This window comes from Saccoglossus kowalevskii, chromosome 7 (assembly GCF_978046115.1).
Source record: "Saccoglossus kowalevskii chromosome 7, keSacKowa6.1, whole genome shotgun sequence".
NCBI lineage: Eukaryota > Metazoa > Hemichordata > Enteropneusta > Harrimaniidae > Saccoglossus > Saccoglossus kowalevskii.
The window spans coordinates 11,656,003-11,676,998 of NC_140647.1; the positions used below are offsets into that span (position 1 = coordinate 11,656,003).

A 20,996-nucleotide genomic window follows, 5' to 3' on the forward strand; every position below is an offset into this window, starting at 1 on the left:
TACACATTCATGTGCCTAGCAGCAAAGCAAGTGTACACATTCACGTGCCTAGCAGCAAAACAAGTTTACACATTCACCTGCCTAGCAGCAAAGCAAGTGCACACAACCACCTGCCTAGCAGCAAAGCAAGTGTAAACATTCACCTGTCTAGCAGCAAAGCAAGTGTACACAATCCCCTGCCAAGCAACAAAGCAAGTGCACACAATCACCTGCCTAGCAGCAAAGCAAGTGTATACATTCACCTGTCTAGCAGCAAAGCAAGTGTACACAATCACCTGCCTAGCAGCAAAGCAAGTGTACACATTCACCTGCCTAGCAGCAAAGCAAGTGCACACAGTCACCTGCCTAGCAGAAAAGCAAGTGCACACAATCACCTGCCTAGCAGCAAAGCAAGTACACACATTCACCTGCCTAACAGCAAAGCAAGTACACACATTCACCTGCCTAACAGCAAAGCAAGTACACACATTTACCTATCTAGCAGCAAGGCAACTGTGCACATTTGCCTGACTAGCAGCAAAGCAAGTGTACACATTCACCTGTATGGTAGCAAAGCAAGTGTATACATTCATCTGCCTAGCAGAAAACCAAGTGCACACAATCACCTGCCTAGCAGTAAACCAAGTGTACACATTCACCTTCCTATCAGCAAAGCAAGTGCACACATTCACCTGCCGCCTAGCAGCAAAGCAAGTGTACACATTCACCTGCCTAGCAGCAAACCAAGTGTACACATTCACCTGCCTATCAGCAAAGCAAGTGTACACATTCACATGCCTGTCAGCAAAGCAAGTGCACACATTCACCTGTCTAGCAGCAAAGCAAAGTGTACACATTCACCTGCATGCTAGCAAATCAAGTGTACACATTCACCTGCCTGGCAGCAAAGCAAGTGCACACATTCACCTGCCTAGCAGCAAAGCAAGTGCACACAATCACCTGCCTATCAGAAAAGCAAGTGCACATATTCACCTGTCTAGCAGCAAAGCAAGTGTACACATTCACCTGTATGTCAGCAAAGCAAGTGTACACATTCACCAGCCTAGCAGCAAAGCAAGTGTACACATTCACCTGCCCAGCAGCAAAGCAAGTGCACACAATCACCTGCCTAGCAGCAAAGCAAGTGTACACATTCACCTGTATGCCAGCAAAGCAAGTGCACACATTCACCTGTCTAGCAGCAAAGCAAGTGTACACATTCACCTGTATGCCAGCAAAGCAAGTGCACACATTCACCTGCCTAGCAGCAATGCAACTGTACACATTCACCTCTCTAGCAGCAAAGCAAGTGTACAGAATCACCCGCCTAGAAGCAAAGCAAGTGCACACAATCACCTGCCTAGCAGCAATGCAAGTGTACACAATCACCTGCCTAGCATCAAAGCAAGTGCACACAATCACCTGCATAGCAGCAAGGCAAGTGTACACATTCACCTGTATGACAGCAAAGCAAGTGTACACATTCACCTGCCTAGCAGCAAAGCAAGAGTACACATTCACCTGCCTAGCAGCAAAGCAAGTGTACACATTCACCTGTCTACTAGCAAAGCAAGTGTACACAATCCCCTGCCTAGCAGCAAAGCAAGTGCACACAATCACCTGCCTAGCAGCAAAGCAAGTGTACACATTCACCTGCCTAGCAGCAAAGCAAGTGCACACAGTCACCTGCCTAGCAGCAAAGCAAGTGCACACAATCACCTGCCTAGCAGCAAAGCAAGTACACACATTCACCTGCCTAACAGCAAAGCAAGTACACACATTCACCTGCCTAACAGCAAAGCAAGTACTCACATTTACCTATCTAGCAGCAAGGCAACTGTGCACATTTGCCTGCCTAGCAGCAAAGCAAGTGTACACATTCACATGTATTGCAGCAAAGCAAGTGTATACATTCATCTGCCTAGCAGAAAACCAAGTGCACACAATCACCTGCCTAGCAGCAAACCAAGTGTACACATTCACCTTCCTATCAGCAAAGCAAGTGCACACATTCACCTGCCTAGCAGCAAAGCAAGTGTACACATTCACCTGCCTAGCAACAAACCAAGTGTACACATTCACCTGCCTATCAGCAAAGCATGTGTACACATTCACATGCCTGTCAGCAAAGCAAGTGCACACATTCACCTGTCTAGCAGCAAAGCAAAGTGTACACATTCACCTGTATGCCAGCAAAGCAAGTGTACACATTCACCTGCCTAGCAGCAAAGCAAGTGCACACAACCACCTGCCTAGCAGCAAAGCAAGTGTACACATTCACCTGTCTAGCAGCAAAGCAAGTGTACACAATCCCCTGCCTAGCAGCAAAGCAAGTGCACACAATCACCTGCCTAGCAGCAAAGCAAGTGTATACATTCACCTGTCTAGCAGCAAAGCAAGTGTACACAATCACCTGCCTAGCAGCAAAGCAAGTGTACACATTCACCTGCCTAGCAGCAAAGCAAGTGCACACAGTCACCTGCCTAGCAGAAAAGCAAGTGCACACAATCACCTGCCTAGCAGCAAAGCAAGTACACACATTCACCTGCCTAACAGCAAAGCAAGTACACACATTCACCTGCCTAACAGCAAAGCAAGTACACACATTTACCTATCTAGCAGCAAGGCAACTGTGCACATTTGCCTGACTAGCAGCAAAGCAAGTGTACACATTCACCTGTATGGCAGCAAAGCAAGTGTATACATTCATCTGCCTAGCAGAAAACCAAGTGCACACAATCACCTGCCTAGCAGTAAACCAAGTGTACACATTCACCTTCCTATCAGCAAAGCAAGTGCACACATTCACCTGCCTAGCAGCAAAGCAAGTGTACACATTCACCTGCCTGGCAGCAAACGAAGTGTACACATTCACCTGCCTATCAGCAAAGCAAGTTTACACATTCACATGCCTGTCAGCAAAGCAAGTGCACACATTCACCAGTCTAGCAGCAAAGCAAAGTGTACACATTCACCTGTATGCCAGCAAATCAAGTGTACACATTCACCTGCCTAGCAGCAAAGCAAGTGCACACATTCTCCTGCCTAGCAGCAAAGCAAGTGCACACAATCACCTGCCTATCAGAAAAGCAAGTGCACATATTCACCTGTCTAGCAGCAAAGCAAGTGTACACATTCACCTGTATGTCAGCAAAGCAAGTGTACACATTCACCAGCCTAGCAGCAAAGCAAGTGTACACATTCACCTGCCCAGCAGCAAAGCAAGTGCACACAATCACCTGCCTAGCAGCAAAGCAAGTGTACACATTCACCTGTATGCCAGCAGAGCAAGTGCACACATTCACCTGTCTAGCAGCAAAGCAAGTGTACACATTCACCTGTATGCCAGCAAAGCAAGTGCACACATTCACCTGTCTAGCAGCAAAGCAAGTGTACACATTCACCTGTATGCCAGCAAAGCAAGTGTACACATTCACCTGCCCAGCAGCAAAGCAAGTGCACACAATCACCTGCCTAGCAGCAAAGCAAGTGTACACATTCACCTGTATGCCAGCAAAGCAAGTGCACACATTCACCTGTCTAGCAGCAAAGCAAGTGTACACATTCACCTGTATGCCAGCAAAGCAAGTGCACATATTCACCTGTCTAGCAGCAAAGCAAGTGTACACATTCACCTGTATGCCAGCAAAGAAAGTGTACACATTCACCTGCGTAGCAGCAAAGCAAATGCACACAATCACCTGTCTAGCAGCAAAGCAAATGCACACAATCACCTGTCTAGCAGCAAAGCAAGTGTACACATTCACCTGCCTAGCAGCACAGCAAGTGTATACATTCACCTGTCTAGCAGCAAAGCAAGTGTACACAATCACCTGCCGAGCAGCAAAGCAGGTGCACACATTCACCTGCCTAGCAGCAAAGCAAGTGTACACAATCACCTGCCTAGCAGCAAAGCAAGTGCACACATTCACCTGTTTCGCAGCAAAGCAAGTGTACACATTCACCTGCCTAGCAGCAATGCAAGTGTACACATTCACCTGTATGGCAGCAAAGCAAGTGTACACATTCACCTGCCTAGCAGCAAAGCAAGTGTACACAATCACCTGCCTAGCAGCAAAGCAAGTGTACACATTCACCTGTATGGCAGCAAGGCAAGTGTACACATTCACCTGCCTAGCAGCAAACCAAGTGTACACAGTCACCTGCCTAGCAGCAATGCAAGTGTACACATTCACCTGCCTAGCAGCAAAGCAAGTGTACACATTCACCTGCCTGGCAGCAAAGCAAGTGTACACATTCACCTGCCTAGCAGCAAAGCAAGTGTACACAATCACCTGCCCAGCAGAAAAGCAAGTGCACACATTCACCTGCTTTGCAGCAAAGCAAGTGTACACATTCACCTTTTTTGAGAATATTTTTGTCATTTATGATTAAACATTATTTTTTTCCACAAGCGCTTGTCAGATTGCTTTGAAATTTTGCATGAATGTTGTTGACATGGATTACACTCAGACCTATTATTTTCATGGCACCATACGCAAGTATTCTTAGTGTATTTTTTTTCTCGATTTCAACTTCTTTTCCCAAACCGCCTGCCACATTGAAATTTATAATGTAGATGCATGAACTGGTGCTCTATCAAGTTTGTTTATTTGGTGAAGATATCATTTTTGTGGAAGTTGTGATTGTTTGTGTGATTTGTTTTGGATGTTTTGGCTATGTATAATGTATGAGCACCAGTAGACAGCTGTATCAGCTGGGAGCTGGACGGGCCAATGTTTTCCAGAAATACTCAAGTTCAGGTCAAGGTCATTTCAAGGTTTGTATATTTGCTGCTTTTATATAGATGATACTGAACAGTGAGGGTGTGAGGGACTAAAACACCTCCCTTAAATCTTCAAGGCCGGGTCAGTGTCATCTTCAAGGTCCCAATTCAGGGTCATCTCACGGTCACATGTTGATTACATGTGTATCGGGAGTCAGGAGGTCACCCTTTCGTTAAGATCTTTCAAGAAAAGTTCAAGGTCATCTCAAGATCGCATGTCACTTTGTCATTCTCAATTCAGTCTCATGTACAGTAGCCAAATAATACAAAAATATATTCTGGTAAGAGTGACAATGCCTTCTCATGCCTTACATACACAAATACATTTTGCCCTTCCAGTTACCATTGCCACAATTACTAAACTGTCATAGATTCCACTTCTCCTATCAGCCAAGTAACGACCACGTTTCTCTGCACTTAAATTAAATTACAGCGGAGGTCTACCGACCGCAAGGTCGATTGTTCCATTTGTAAATCAGATAGAAAAATATAATCTACCAGTCATCAAGTGAAGTTTGATTCGAACCTGCCAATGCATGAGGGAACAACTTGATTAATAGTGAATAGATTGTATTTAGATAGATGAGCATCTAATGGTTAAAACATGATGCGTATTTCCTAATTTTAAATAACGCTGAGCGGACGGAACCACGTTTTAGAAAGTTATTAGTTTCATAAATATCACTTGCCTATAGAAATAAGTTACCTTTTTTATATATTTTTCTGTGTTTGTTTGTGTGTGTTTGTGATTTTTTTTCAAAACAGCAGGTGAGAAATAACAAACTCTGTCACTTTGTAAAACCTTTTTGAAAATCAATCCAGCGGTCAGCAATTGAAAAACAAATAATATCCTGAAAGTTGTTTGTGTGACTCAATATTGTTTTCATTCTGAGAATTTCCAAACGGTGTAAAAAACACTTCGTCGAAATCTGTTGTATCGTAGAAATTTAATACACTTCCTATGAATCAAGTTAAAACTTCTCTTTGTAAAGTTTTTTTTTTTTTCTTTATTCTTGTTCTGGACCATTAAAAAGCGTTCCCGGTGGTCAACCAAGAGGTTAGAGTATTCCATATATTAGTTGAGTGAACTGATAACAATTTCGGCGAAATCTAGCATATCAAACAAAGCTGGCTCTTTCGATTTTTATGCAAATGTGCCATGCGATCGACTGGCCTGGATCCAGGGGTCTGTACACAAACTCCATCCTTTGTAATCATGTTCGACTCAAACATGTTTGTTGGCTATTGTAAGTTTGTTTAAGCTGCTTACATTAAAAATGGTTAGGGGGGTCTGAAGAGATGGATTTTTATTCCTAATTTTTTTCGGGTACCCCCCCAAAACCAGATGTAGTATAGCTAAGTCCTCCCTTGCATGTTTCGAATAAATTCAGCCCCCCCCCCCCCAACACAGACAGCTATCTCACAGTCTCAACAAAATATATGGGTTAATTACGACTTGTCAAAATGGATGACAAATGTTTTGTTTCCATGGCAACAAGATAAAAGACTATCCAACACTGATTTTAACAACTTGACTAAAGGCCACAGACAGTTCTCTAAATGGAATAAAAAAAGAAACATCCCTTACCACAGCCATGCGTGTTACCATGAAATGTTGCGAATGATTATAGATAGATAGTCATACCGCTGACAACGTCACATACTGTCAAAAACATTTTTGGAATTTATCCCAATAAAATTTAGGACATGGAAATAATTAATGTGTGAAAGAACAATTTATCTGCCAACACAAAAAAGTTCATGTAAATATTAAACTTTGTCATAATTACAAAGGAGTAGAAAATTCTGTGAGCTTGCCTGTCTGTATTTGTCTGCTTAAGTCTCAAATCTGTAATTTTTGAGAAAATAAAATATTTTGTTTTTGTAATTTTGTTTTAATAATTGTCACCCGCTTTATTATGTAAGAGTGTCGCCGCCTTTTCAATTGCATCATCGTAACTATACCACATGACTAAAAAACAGTCCCTGGGCGTGCGTCAGGGTTGAAAATTACTGGCGCATATAACATCTATTTTATCGGATGAAAAGATACTGTCTACAGTATACAAACATAATTGATATTAGAGATATACAATTATACACTGACAGTAAGACAACGAGGACAGTGCACACATTCTTTTATCTGCCTGAGTGCAATTCACCTACACGACAAGTACACAGGCCTGGCGTTAAAATAAGTGCAAACATTCACCTGCCTGGCTGACTGCAAAGTAGGTGCAAACCTTAACCTAGCTTAATATTGTGTAGAAACAACTGGAATTGCATCGTTTTTTCATTTGTAATCAGATAGGGAGATATAATCTATCAGAGCATGACGGGGCAACTCGATAAATAGTGTAAAGTTGTGGCTTTTATTTAGATAAGTGAATATGAACATATAATGGTGACATGACGTTTTAGAAAGTTAATAGTTTCATAAATATCACTATAGAGAACTGTTCCCTTTTTGTGTGTACGTGTGTGTACTATTTTTCAATCCAGAGGTCAGCGTCACGGTAGTATTCCATATCAGTAGAGTGAATTGAAACCGAATAACATTCTGACAGTTGTTTGTCGTGGTTTTGTTCGATTTAGTATGCAAATATATGATTCACTGGCCTGGATCAAGGGACCTCCGACTTTAGTTGTTATATATTGTTTTGTTCGTGCGTTATTTTAAGTTCGCTGATAGTTAGTCAACGAATCAGATTTCAGGTAACACGCTAGTCGGTTGCACCCCCGCTATGTGGGGATAGAATTCCAAGCTGCCACAAACACAATCCCTTCAACACACTGCTCTCTGTAGACTGAAAAACATGCACATAGTTGCTAAAGAGCCCTGAGGCGGGAAATAAGCAAACAAATTATGTAATTTGCTCCCGTTCTTATTTCCATTTTCAAGCCTCGTCCATGTACTCATTACAGAAGTGTCCCGCTATCATGGCCTGGCAACATTTTCATTTACATATTCGTAACATCATAGCATAACTATAAGGAGTGGGGCATGACGGGACTGCATATGATTAGTGCATAAACATTAGGTGTGTGTTTTCAACATCAGTCGAAAACATACTGTTGGATGAATACCATATTAAAGGGCGGCAGTCGTCGTGCCGCGTCCTGTTCGATATGGGACTCATAGCGACGTATACAACGCGTGTAAAATACATTGTTTATTTACATGAAATTCGAACACGCGCTACGCGACGACCACCGCGCTTTAAATACTCACTACAGTAGCTATTTGGCTGTTGAGAAATCTACTCGGTAGAATAAAGGAAACGCACAATAATTCACTCAACTGTGACAAGCAAGTGTTAACACAAAACACAATGCTAAATGCCTGGGAGGTTGTTTCAAGTACTGGGGTCATATGTTCATTAAGGGTCATCAAGATCTTTCGTATATCTTGGGTTCTGTAGAGGGCAGTAAGCCAATTTTGAATACTATATATAAAGGTAATGTTTGAAAAGTATCATCATGATTTAAGATAGATGTTGGTGGCCTACAAAAAGAAAATATGGATTTGTTACATCTCCTAATATGTACATTAAAGCGAAGGGGTTGTCACTTGCGCACGCGCCGGAATTGAGTCCCAAGCGACGATAACAACACATGCTCGAAACGCAAAGACTCGTGGGCAGACGCTTGTTTGTAAACAATGACACGCTATTTACATCTGACGCATGCGCAGTTGTCGACTTCCCCCGCTTTGAAATTGACACTCCTTTAGCATAAGAATACCTATGTGTGTTTAAACAAATACCGTTGAGGGCAGTATATTACAAAAGACAATTTCAAAACATGACTGAAAATTGAATCGCTGTAGTTTCTATAACTATACATATTACTCAAGTAGTACACATTTTGAGATTTAGATATACATTTGCTGTCAGGTCGAAGAGGGTGTGTACAAAACGAATACTAAAGATGAAAGACTGAAGAGAAAAGGTGACGTGCATTAAGAAATTGATGTCTAACAGTATATATGTATAAGTAGATATTACATACATATAAATGTACAATCAAATGCTGTGGTATTAGGAATGTCCATTGCAAACTCACAAATGCCACCAATAGAAATATTGTAGTACGGATTTGCACGTGTCTGCGAACTATTTAGCAACATTTATTCGTGGGATTTTGTTCTGCAAAAGTACTACCACGTTTTCTACTAAACGAAGACCCAAACGTAAATCACTATTTTACATTTATTATAAATGTAAAAAAAAAGAAATATTTAGTATGAATGTACACATATTTTTAATCTATACACTAACTGTTTCGACGTAATACGAATGCCTTTAGCGGCATTTATCTAAAGGTATTCGTTTGGCAGAATACTACCATGTCTTCTGCAAAACGACAACCCAAACGTAAACCAAATTTGGGCTTATGAACTTATGTGGATACGTGCTCGTGTACAATGATTTGACAACGAACAGCGCGTTCTCTTTGTTGCATTTTTATGTCTTGGTAGAAAACCAATATTTTTAATCTGTTTTATTAAGTTTATGCATTCATAATCAGAGGATATTCGCGGAAATACGCGTGATACATCGAAAACAGCATCGGTATTTTTTTCCTTTTTCATCGCACAGCGAATTGCTTGTTTTAATCGTGGCCGCTCATAACAAACGTTGTATGCATACATTGTGTGTTTAGTCAAAAATGTGAACTTGTTCTCCGCTGTAAAAGCCTTGGTATGTTTCACATGCTTGCCGCCAATGCTAAAGTTAAAACGTAACGCCTACGTCCAGGATGACAAACTTTTCACACCGCCCGTTCGAGCCTTGCAAAATTTACATCAAAATTCCAAACGTAAGCATTGTATCTAAAATGCAATATATATCATGTGTGTAAAATCGGTATTTAATTTCGAGTCTTTTTTGTTTTGAGAAAAATGTGGTAATATTCGACAAAACGACAACTTTTGGATCAATCATCAATCAGTGATACTGATCTCAGGTAACTCGCATCGATGTCAGATTTAAACAAATATATTTAGCCGTCGTGTCTTAGCTTAACAGACGGTGGTGGCGTCGCGATCTGTTCGATATGAGACTCATAGCGACGTATACAACGCGTGTAAAATATTGTTTGTTGACATGAAATTCGAGCATGCGCTGCGCGACGACCACAGGCCTTTGAATGACAAAATCACGTGACTTCGCGTTTGATGCCCTACGACCAATTTACCATAGAAACGCACCAGAGGCACGCGCTATCGACGGTGAATAAAGGTTTATATTAGGAATTCTGCGACAGCCGAATAAATAAATCTTGGCTGTGTGCAAATTCCTACATTTCAATTTGTGGAATTTCTGAGTGTTGAATCGGCATTTGTCAATGCTGCAATGTTTGTTCATTATTTAACACAATGTAGTGACATATCGCACATTTATATAAGTATTCATTGTTTACTCAAATAGATTTTCTGTGGGAAATTAAACTGTTAAAATATGCGTCATTGGCCATCTTCCGTCTTCCGGATCCGGTCTCTCATCTTCGGTCTTCGGTCTTCGTTTTGTATACACCCTTCTGAAGCTTTGGAAGAAATTCAATTAACATACGATGTGGGAACATTCAACCACAAAACGCGCCAAAAAGCGCTCGAATTTCGTGTAAGCAAACAACAAACAAACGCTTTTTTATTGTATCTCATAAATCGGAGCAACAACTAGCTTATTATTATAATTTCTTTGATTTATCATATCAAAAATAGATTGTTTACTTTAGTACACATTGCCTGAGATAAAATGTAACGATTTGTTGTATGAGTTGATGGTTAAATATATTAATCACGTCGAGCCTACTTGAACTCGCTCTGGTTGGCACGAGGTGAGACTTGCAAAGTTAATTAAAATCCAGCTGGAATTCCACCCTTTCTCGCATCTGAGCATGCGTGGAGTTGTTCGTCGAGACTGTATATAGCTTGCACCGCGGAATTTGTCCCATAGTCCGATGATGTATTGTGATTCTTTTCTTTAAGTCCCTCAATAATCGCCTGCAGTAAAAAGTGGAGATGATAAAGGACAATGCTAAATGTATATTTATTAAGATCACACATCACAGCATGTGTGATACGATAATGACGTAATGCTGTTGTTCATATTCAAAGCGGGAGAGTCGTCACCTGCGCATGCGTCAAATGGTCATAGCTTGTCATTGTTTACAAACAAGCGTCTACCCATGAGCCTTTGCGCTATCGTCGCTTCAATTCCCGCGCGTGCGCAGGTGACAACCCTCCCGCTTGAAATTCAGGAAGCCATGATTTGATCTTGTGAAAATATAGCACATACAATAATCGTGTGTAGAGTAATACTCACAGCAGGGAAGTTCTCTTCATAAAGTAGTTCATTTGGACTCAGTTGGTGATGAATTCGGAGTTTGCTTATTGAATCACCCAAATTCTCTCCAAACCATAACAGGTTCATTGCAGACTGGAATGAAATTATTAATACAATGGGGTCATCTTTCATATCTAATGAGTCATTACTCGCATCCAAAACTCATATTCAATGTAGTCATTACTTTTATTCAATGCAGTCATAATTAAAAGGTGGTGGTCGTCGCGTTGCGCATGTGCAACATTTGTGTTGATAAACATTGATTTACCCACAGCCCAATGCGCTCTTCTAATGGAAATCTCAAGTATGAGGTTTGACCTGAGCGCGACTTGCACTAATAACCACCGGTGATTGCTTCGATATCTTCCAATCACCTAACTAAAGGTTGGTAATGTCTCAGTTTGTATCTGCTCAACAGTCAAAGTCGCCATCTTTATATCTCGCACAAGCATAGCGCGACGACTACTGTCCTTTAAAGTTCAAGGTAAAGTTGAAGATATTATAATGAAGACATTGTTATAATCGGAAACAATCGAAATGTGACCTCACCTGCGACACGGAAGTGGGTATTTTCGTACCTCCAGACCCTCCAATTGACAGAACCACATTACCATTTTTATCAATAGACGGATTCATCGACGATAGAGGGCGTTTACCTGGTTCAATGAAATTGGCCGGCGAGGGAGGTAGCCCAAAGAAATTCGTTATGTTTGGTGATGAGAAGTCATCCATCTCATTGTTAAAAATGATTCCTGTCCTAGACCCGACGACGGTTGAACCAAATCTGAAACAAGAAAGTTTAATGATCTTTTTTTTACAGGTTTGTATTAATTGTTCTCTGCAGACAAAAAGAACAATTCTAGAAATCCAGTTATGATATTAGTGTTGGTACATTGCATCGGACAATTATTGAAAGTACAAGTAGTGAATTACGCTACTTTCTACGGTACAAGTGATAGCACAGTGCACACTGAAGACAGATTCCAACATCGTAACTTTTGTTGTCTTACATTGGTAACCTAATTACAAAACAAATATTCTTTAAAAAATAAATTGTGTTAGACTTACAGAGTGTTAATCGTACTCGTGACGGACACGGAGTTTCCATACTGGTCTACCACGGACAGATGTGACGTCCCATGATCTTCACCAATTGACAATATTGCGCCATAGTAGCCAATTCCATGTGTTGTATTGTCATGTATCATTTCTCGAATTTTAGCAGCATAATCCTTAGACATCATGTCGTCTACAACCTAAATGACACAACTACATTTTTCTTTAAAAAAAAGTTGATCCCATGTTTTTTATCTCTCTGTGGTATATTCATATGCCATAATATTCATAAAATATATTGTTTGCCCATCCGGTGTGATTGAGAGAACATGTAAAGTCTTTGAGCAACACAATAGTAGATGGCCTATAACCAACAAACAATAGTGGATGGCATATAAAGAACAGAAGAATAGTAGATAGTCTTTAAGCAACGAAACAGTTAGTAGATGGTCAATGACAAACAAAACAATAGTAGATGGTCTATAACTAACAAAACAATAGTAGATGGTCTATAACCGACAAAACAGTAGTAGATGGCCTATAACCGACAAAACACAAGTAGATGGTCATAACCAAGAAAACAATAGTAGATGGTCTATAACTGACAGAACAATAGTAGATGGTCTATGACAAACAAAACAATAGTAGATGGTCTATAACCAACAAAACAGTAGTAGATGGTCTATAACTAACAAAACAGTAGTAGATGGTCTATAACCGACAAAACAGTAGTAGGTGGCCTATAACCGACAAAACATAAGTAGATGGTCATAACCAAGAAAACAATAGTAGATGGTCTATAACCAACAAAACAGTAGTAGATGGTCTATAACTAACAAAACAGTAGTAGATGGTCTATAATCGACAAAACAGTAGTAGGTGGCCTATAACCGACAAAACATAAGTAGATGGTCATAACCAAGAAAACAATAGTAGATGGTCTATAACTGACAGAACAATAGTAGATAGTCTATGACAAATAGAACAATAGTAGATGGTCTATAACCAACAAAACAGTAGTAGATGGTCTATAACCAACAAAACAGTAGTAGATGGTCTATAACCGACAAAACAATAGTAGATGGTCTATAAACAACAAAACAGTAGTAGATGGTCTATAACTAACAAAACAATAGTAGACGGTCTATAACCGACAAAACAGTAGTAGATAGCCTATAACCAACAAAACAATAGTAGATGGTCTATAACCGACAAAACAATAGCAGATGGTGTATAACCAAGAAAACAATAGTAGATGGTCTATAACCAACAAAACAATAGTAGATGATCTATAACCAAGAAAACAATATTAGATGTTCTATAACCTACAAAACAATAGTAGATGGTCTATAACCAAGATAGCAATAGTAGATAATCTATAACCAAGAGAACAATAGTAGATGGTCTATAGCCGACAAAACAATAGTAGATGGCCTATAACCGGCGGAACAATAGTAGATGGTCTATAACCGACAAAACAATAGTAGATAATCTATAACCGACAAAACAATAGTAGATGGTCTATAGCCGACAAAACAATAGTAGATGGTCTATAACCAACGAAAACAATAGTGGATGGTATATAGCCGACAAAACAATAGTAGATGGTCTATAGCCAACGAAACAATAGTAGATGGTCTATAACCGACAACACAATAGTAGATGGTCTATAGCCTTCAAAACAATAGTAGATAGCCTATAACTGACGAAACAGTAGTAGATGGCCTATAACCGACAAAATAATAGTAGATGTTCTATAACCAACAAAACAATAGTAAATGGTCTTCAGCCGACAAAACAATACTAGATGGTCTATAACCGACAGAACAATAGTAGATGGCCTATAACCAAAAAATAATAGAAGATGGTCTATAACTAAGAAAACAATAGTAGATGTTCTATAGCCGACAAAACAATAGTAGATGGCCTATAACCGACAAAACAATAGTAGATGGTCTATAACCGACAGAAAAATAGTAGATGTTCTATAACCAACAAAACAATAGTAGATGGTCTATAACCAAGAAAACAATATTAGATGTTCTATACCGACAGAATAATAGTAGATGGTCTATAGCCGACAAAACAATAGTAGATGGTCTATAACCGACAGAACAATAGTAGATGACCTATAACCAAAAATAATAGTAGATGGTCTTTAACTAAGAAAACAATAGTTGATGTTCTATAGCCGACAAAACAATAGTGGATGTTCTATAACCGACAAAACAATAGTAGATGGCCTATAACCGACAGAACAATAGTAGATGTTCTATAGCCGACAAAACAATAGTAGATGGCCTATAACCGACAAAACAATAGTAGATGTTCTATAGCCGACAAAACAATAGTAGATGGTCTATAACCAAGAAAACAATAGTAGATGGTCTATAGCCGACAAAACAATAGTAGATGGTCTATAACCGACGAAACAATAGTAGATGTTGTATAATCAACAAAACAATAGTAGATAATCTATAACCAAGAGAACAATAGTAGATGATCTATAGCCGACAAAACAATAGCAGATGGCATATAACCGGCGGAACAATAGTAGATTGTCTATAACCGACAAAACAATAGTAGATAATCTATAGCCGACAAAACAATAGTAGATGGTCTATAGCCGACAAAACAATAGTAGATGGTCTATAACCAACAAAAACAATAGTAGATGGTATATAGCCGACAAAACAATAGTAGATGGTCTATAGCCGACGAAACAATAGTAGATGGTCTATAACCGACAACACAATAGTAGATGGTCTATAGCCGACAAAACAATAGTAGATGGCCTATAACTGACGAAACAGTAGTAGATGGCCTATAACCGACAAAATAATAGTAGATGTTCTATAACCAACAAAACAATAGTAGATGGTCTTCAGCCGACAAAACAATACTAGATGGTCTATAACCGACAGAACAATAGTAGATGGCCTATAACCAAAAAATTATAGTAGATGGTCTATAACTAAGAAAACAGTAGTAGATGGTATATAGCCGACAAAACAATAGTAGATGGTCTATAGCCGACGAAACAATAGTAGATGGTCTATAACCGACAGAACAATAGTAGATGTTCTATAACCAACAAAACAATAGTAGATGTTCTATAACCAACAAAACAATAGTAGATGGTCTGTAACCAAGAAAACAATATTAGATGTTCTATAACCGACAGAACAATAGTAGATGGTCTATAGCCGACAAAACAATAGTAGATGGTCTATAACCGACAACACAATAGTAGATGGTCTATAGCCGACAAAACAATAGTAGATGGCCTATAACTGACGAAACAGTAGTAGATGGTCTATAACTGACAGAACAATAGTAGATGACCTATAACCAAAAAATAATAGTAGATGGTCTATAACTAAGAAAACAATAGTAGATGTTCTATAGCCGACAAAACAATAGTAGATGGTCTATAACCTACAGATCAATAGTAGATGGCCTATAACCAAAAAAATAATAGTAGATGGTCTATAATTAAGAAAACAATAGTAGATGTTCTATAACCGACAGAACAATAGTAGATGTTCTATAGCCGACAAAACAATAGTAGATAGTCTATAACCGACAGAACAATAGTAGATGTTCTATAACCAACAAAATAATAGTAGATGGTCTATAACTAAGAAAACAATAGTAGATGTTCTATAGTCGACAAAACAATAGTAGATGGTCTATAACTGACAGAACAATAGTAGATGGCCTATAACCAAAAAAATAATAGTAGATGGTCTATAACCAAGAAAACAATAGTAGATGGTCTATAGCCGACAAAACAATAGTAGATGGTCTATAACCGACGAAACAATAGTAGAAGTTATATAACCAACAAAACAATAGTACATAATCTATAACCAAGAGAACAATAGTAGATGGTCTATAGCCGACAAAACAATAGTAGATGGTCTATAACCAAGAAAACAATAGTAGATGGTCTATAGCCGACAAAACAATAGTAGATGGTCTATAACCGACGAAACAATAGTAGATGTTCTATAACCAACAAAACAATAGTAGATAATCTATAACCAAGAGAACAATAGTAGATGGTCTATAACCGACAACAGAATAGTAGATGGTCTATAGCCGACAAAACAATAGTAGATGGCCTATAACTGACGAAACAGTAGTAGATGGCCTATAACCGACAAAATAATAGTAGATGTTCTATAACCAACAAAACAATAGTAGATGGTCTTCAGCCGACAAAACAATACTAGATGGTCTATAACCGACAGAACAATAGTAGATGGCCTATAACCAAAAAATAATAGTAGATGGTCTATAACTAAGAAAACAATAGTAGATGTTCTATAGCTGACAAAACAATAGTAGATGGCCTATAACCGACAAAACAATAGTAAATGGTCTATAACCGACAGAACAATAGTAGATGTTCTATAACCAACAAAACAATAGTAGATGGTATATAACCAAGAAAACAATATTAGATGTTCTATAACCGACGGAACAATAGTAGATGGTCTATAGCCGACAAAACAATAGTAGATGGTTTATAACCGACAAAACAATAGTAGATGGCCTATAACCAAAAAATAATAGTAGATGGTCTATAAGTAAGAAAACAATAGTAGATGTTCTATAGCCGACAAAACAATTGTAGATGTTCTATAGCCGACAAAACAATAGTAGATGGCCTATAACCGACAAAACAATAGTAGATGTTCTATAGCCGACAAAACAATAGTAGATGGCCTATAACCGACAAAACAATAGTAGATGGTCTATAACCGACAAAACAATAGTAGATGGTCTATAACCAACAAAACAGTAGTAGATGGTCTATAACTGACAAAGCAATATGTCTGACAGATTGACTGCCATGTTGGTACGATTGCGGTCATGCTGGCATGCTGCCCTCTCCCTCCCAAATTGGCATGAAGAATCTAATATTGACATGGTGACCAGGTTATTGATACGGTGACCGCCATATTGACACGATTACTGACCAGTTGACACACTGCGTTCTCGTGCTTTGCTGTACCGTCAATCTGATTTGTTTCATTTTCACGCTCAACTGACTCACTAAGTTTGGATTATACGAGAATCTAATTTGAATAAACGTAACGTTAACCAAAATACTTGGTCCGCAGCAATCGTTAGAGGGCGCAAGTCGTGTGATTTTCGCAAAATATGGAGGACGATTGAGAGTGGGTATCTGTATAGTCAATTGTTTGGGAAATTCGTATTAGTTTGCATTATTATAGCAATTACGTGTTCACCTCATCGACAGTCTCAACGAAGTCTTCGTCGCCAAGTTCTGTTCTGTGAGCAAACGCATGTTTGAATGCCTCTGTGATTCGGTGATACGTGGTAACAGCATTTGGTACGTCTATGAGACTCTCTCTGGTGAAATTATATCCTGTAACACAATCGTAAATGTGACATGTGTATTGGATAGTATTAGTATTAGTATTAGAGCAGAGTTACGTAATACGAATATAACTGAAATTCGAATATAACCCAGCTTGACATAACTGAAGATATGTTTGTGTCGGAATATGAACCATTCCTGGGTCTCTGTGATAGTTGGAACTGTCACCGACGGATTCACTAGGACGCAACTTTAGTTGGTAACTCACCTTGCAAGATATTTATAATGAAGGAAAGAACAGCGCCACCCGCGGGTGGGGAGGGAGAGTATAATGCAAGGTCACCCATTGTCAGCTTTAGTGGGGTTTTCAATTTCGTTGCGTACATTTCTAGATCTTCGGCAGTGATGATTCCCCCTAGACAAACAAAAAGCGTAGTTGTGTGATCTGAGTATAGGCAGGCAACTTTTAAAACGTTGAAATACCGGTCATGTGAATGCGGGTTGAACATATACCTAATAGGTGGTATTTGCGGGGGTCGCCCTGTTGAAATCATTCAAAATTTTTCGCAGTATGTATCTGACCATTTTTATTTTTATTGAATAAGCAAGATTTCTTTTTTACAGCGCTTTGCATACAATACTTTCTTCTCTAAATCGGTATTTAGCTTTCCCTGACCCGTGTAACCAGTATTTTAATCAGTGGATGGGTGACAGGACACACTATTTCAGAGACAAGACACTAAAGTCGCGTGATTCTTTCTCTCTCAACGAGATCTAGGAGGCAATTTTTCTCTAAGGTTAATTGTCGTTATAGTACTTGGATACTTGTTGCTATAGAGTGTAATATGACTGATATTGAATTTCCCTGTACGAACGTCGCGATTGAGTAACGTTTCCCTGCAAAATGAATGTATGTCTATCTACGTCGTTAATCGCCGCAAACCGCGCCCTTATATCTTGGGATAGGCTTCTTACTGCTGCTTGCGGCGTGTTTGGGGCTGCAGTTGATTGAGCGTGTTCAGGCGACGCTCGAGGAACCAATCAATCACCTAAGTCCAGTGAGTGTGAAATATGAACAAGTCCGCAGCTTATATGAACAACTTGCAAACTGTACTAAGTGCAATATTTTTGTGAATAACAATAACCGAAATCTAAAATAACCATCCCCGTAATAAAAAGGTTCACACGTTCCTTTATATGGTTGCGTTTTAATTGATGTTTAATTAAACTCAATTACAATGCAATATAATAGTATTACAGTCACGTTTACGCAGAACGTTACTTTGAATGTTTTCAAATTGCGTCCCTCAGTCACGTTTCTTCCGGCCGGAGAACCGGCCTAAATGGAACAATATGGCGATTACTAGTTACCTGCGTCCTCAATCTCCATCCCAGAGGCCTTTGCGCTTTACGCAATAGTGCCTCTGCCACAGGCAGCCTTCAATTTTGTGGTCACTCACCTCACTACGCACGGCCATTTTCTTGTACCTGTTAGATCTGAAAACGTACTACAAAAAGTGGGAAAAAAACGTATGTGACATCCGAACTATTTATTAATGTCAGACCTCAATAAAAACGCAAATACGAACCATTTTATCGCGGACTATGTTTTGCAAGGTAATGTTACTGTAGTGAAATGGCGCACGTGATACACTAAAACTTGGAAGAAAAAACGTTCTGTTATCGTATATAGTTGGGAAAGAAACATTAAAGACTAATTTAACTGAAAAAAGTTTCCTAACATTTCCGTTCATCGTGTATTCTGGTGAATATATCAATACTATTTCTGGCTTGAACGGGTTCGATTTTGCGCGTCTAGCAGCAATAGAACACACAGGTTCTAGTAAGTTTATAAAGTTAGTCATTTATAGTAGAAACTAGTGCTTTGGCATGTAGGAAAGGATTGTAATTTTCTAACGCAAGTCATGTATATTTTGTATAAATAACTGAACATTTTATTTAGAGTCAGGGCGTGAAACCTCTTAATAAAGTGATTAAAGTAACCGAGTGACTTACGCATAACTTTGTTAACTGACAGGGTCTTGTAGTTCGAACATATTCGAATATGCAAATGAGTTCTATGCAAAGCTGCTTTGTGCAGTGATGATAAGTAACGCGCATCGAACTGTGCGGAGTTCGCTGCGTCCTATTTGTCATTCGCAAAGGACGCCGGTAACCAGCGAAAGCGTGTCACTGTTTACAAACAGGCGTCTACCCATGAGCCATTGCGTTTTTAGCGTGTGTTGTTATCGTTGCTTGGGACTCAATTCCCGCGCGTGCGCAGGTAACGACCCTCCCGCTTTAAAGCAATTAAAAAAAATAACTAAACCACCCCTGGAATAATATTTGACTGTCCGTTACATGATAATGAAATTACGAAAATATAACATAACCAACCATGAGGTAATAATAGACTGACCGTTACAATGTTATTTTTATTTCTTTATTCCGCGCTATATGGCCCCGTTACAATGCTAATCAAATTACCAAAACCTAATCTAACCACCCCGTAGTAATAATGAACTGCCCGTTACAATGCTAATCAAATTACCAAAACCTAACCTAACCACCCCTATAGTAATAATGAACTGCCCGTTACAATGTTAATCAAATTACAAAAAACCTAACTTAACCACCCCCGTAGTAATAATGAACTGCCCGTTACAATGTTAATCAAATTACCAAAACCTAACCTAACCACCCCCGTAGTAATAATGAACTGCCCGTTACAATGTTAATCAAATTACCAAAACCTAACCTAACCACCCCTGTAGTAATAATGAACTGCCCGTTACAACGTTAATCAAATTACCAAAACCTAACCTAACCACCCCTGTAATAATAATGAGCTGTCCAAAACCAGTATAACCACCCCTGTAGTAATAATGAACTGCCCGTTACAATGTTAATCAAATTACAAAAACCTAACCTAACCACCCCTGAAGTAATAATGAACTGCCCGTTACAATGTTAATCAAATCACCAAAGCCTAACCTAACCACCCCTGTAGTAATAATGAACTACCCGTTACAATGTTAATCAAATTACCAAAACCTAACCTAACCTAACCACCCCTGTAGTAATAATGAATTGTCCAAAACCAGTATAACCACCCCTGTAGTAATAATGAACTGTCCAAAAACCAGTGGTAATGATGGTAATCACTTTACCTCAACCCGCAGGTCATTTATAATCAGATCTCCGCTGTCTTGTATTGCATGTGCTAGTGATGGTCCCACCTCAAAACCATTGGCCGCTAGACTTATGCCAGGCAGAAATAGTTCATTCCACGGGAGCCGCCCTTGCTGCAGTTTAGCAGCTCTTATTGGCCGCTTAAGCTATTTTGATATTACGTTGCGGCCATAGAGCTGCAGATCGCGTCCATTGAGAACCGCACAGTTCGCCGCCCCGGGATCCCGGGGCGCACGCTATTTTTGATGTTATCGAACGATTTCAATGAAATTTAAAACGA

At 39.3% G+C, this 20,996-nt stretch overlaps 1 protein-coding gene across 1 annotated transcript; it reads right to left on the reverse strand.

Moving 5' to 3' along the window:
- Positions 1-10,450: 10,450 nt before the first annotated feature.
- LOC144350280 (glutathione hydrolase 1 proenzyme-like) lies at positions 10,451-18,914 on the reverse strand. The gene is made up of 7 exons (XM_078008550.1): positions 18,896-18,914; positions 17,793-17,939; positions 17,433-17,572; positions 12,184-12,371; positions 11,665-11,899; positions 11,095-11,208; positions 10,451-10,772 (listed from the first exon to the last, which is right to left on the reverse strand). Exons 1-7 carry the CDS (start codon positions 18,912-18,914, stop codon positions 10,626-10,628), a joined length of 990 nt encoding a protein of 329 aa, XP_077864676.1. The 3' UTR covers positions 10,451-10,625.
- Positions 18,915-20,996: the final 2,082 nt, after the last annotated feature.

Bases quoted from the DNA above. Each gene is read 5' to 3' on its own strand.
- LOC144350280 (XM_078008550.1), bottom strand. The intron at 11,209-11,664 runs GTGAGGTCACAT...ATTTCATTCCAG, and splicing joins TACCCACTTCCGTGTCGCAG to TCTGCAATGAACCTGTTATG. The intron at 10,773-11,094 runs GTGAGTATTACT...TTTTTACTGCAG, and splicing joins ATGAAGAGAACTTCCCTGCT to GCGATTATTGAGGGACTTAA.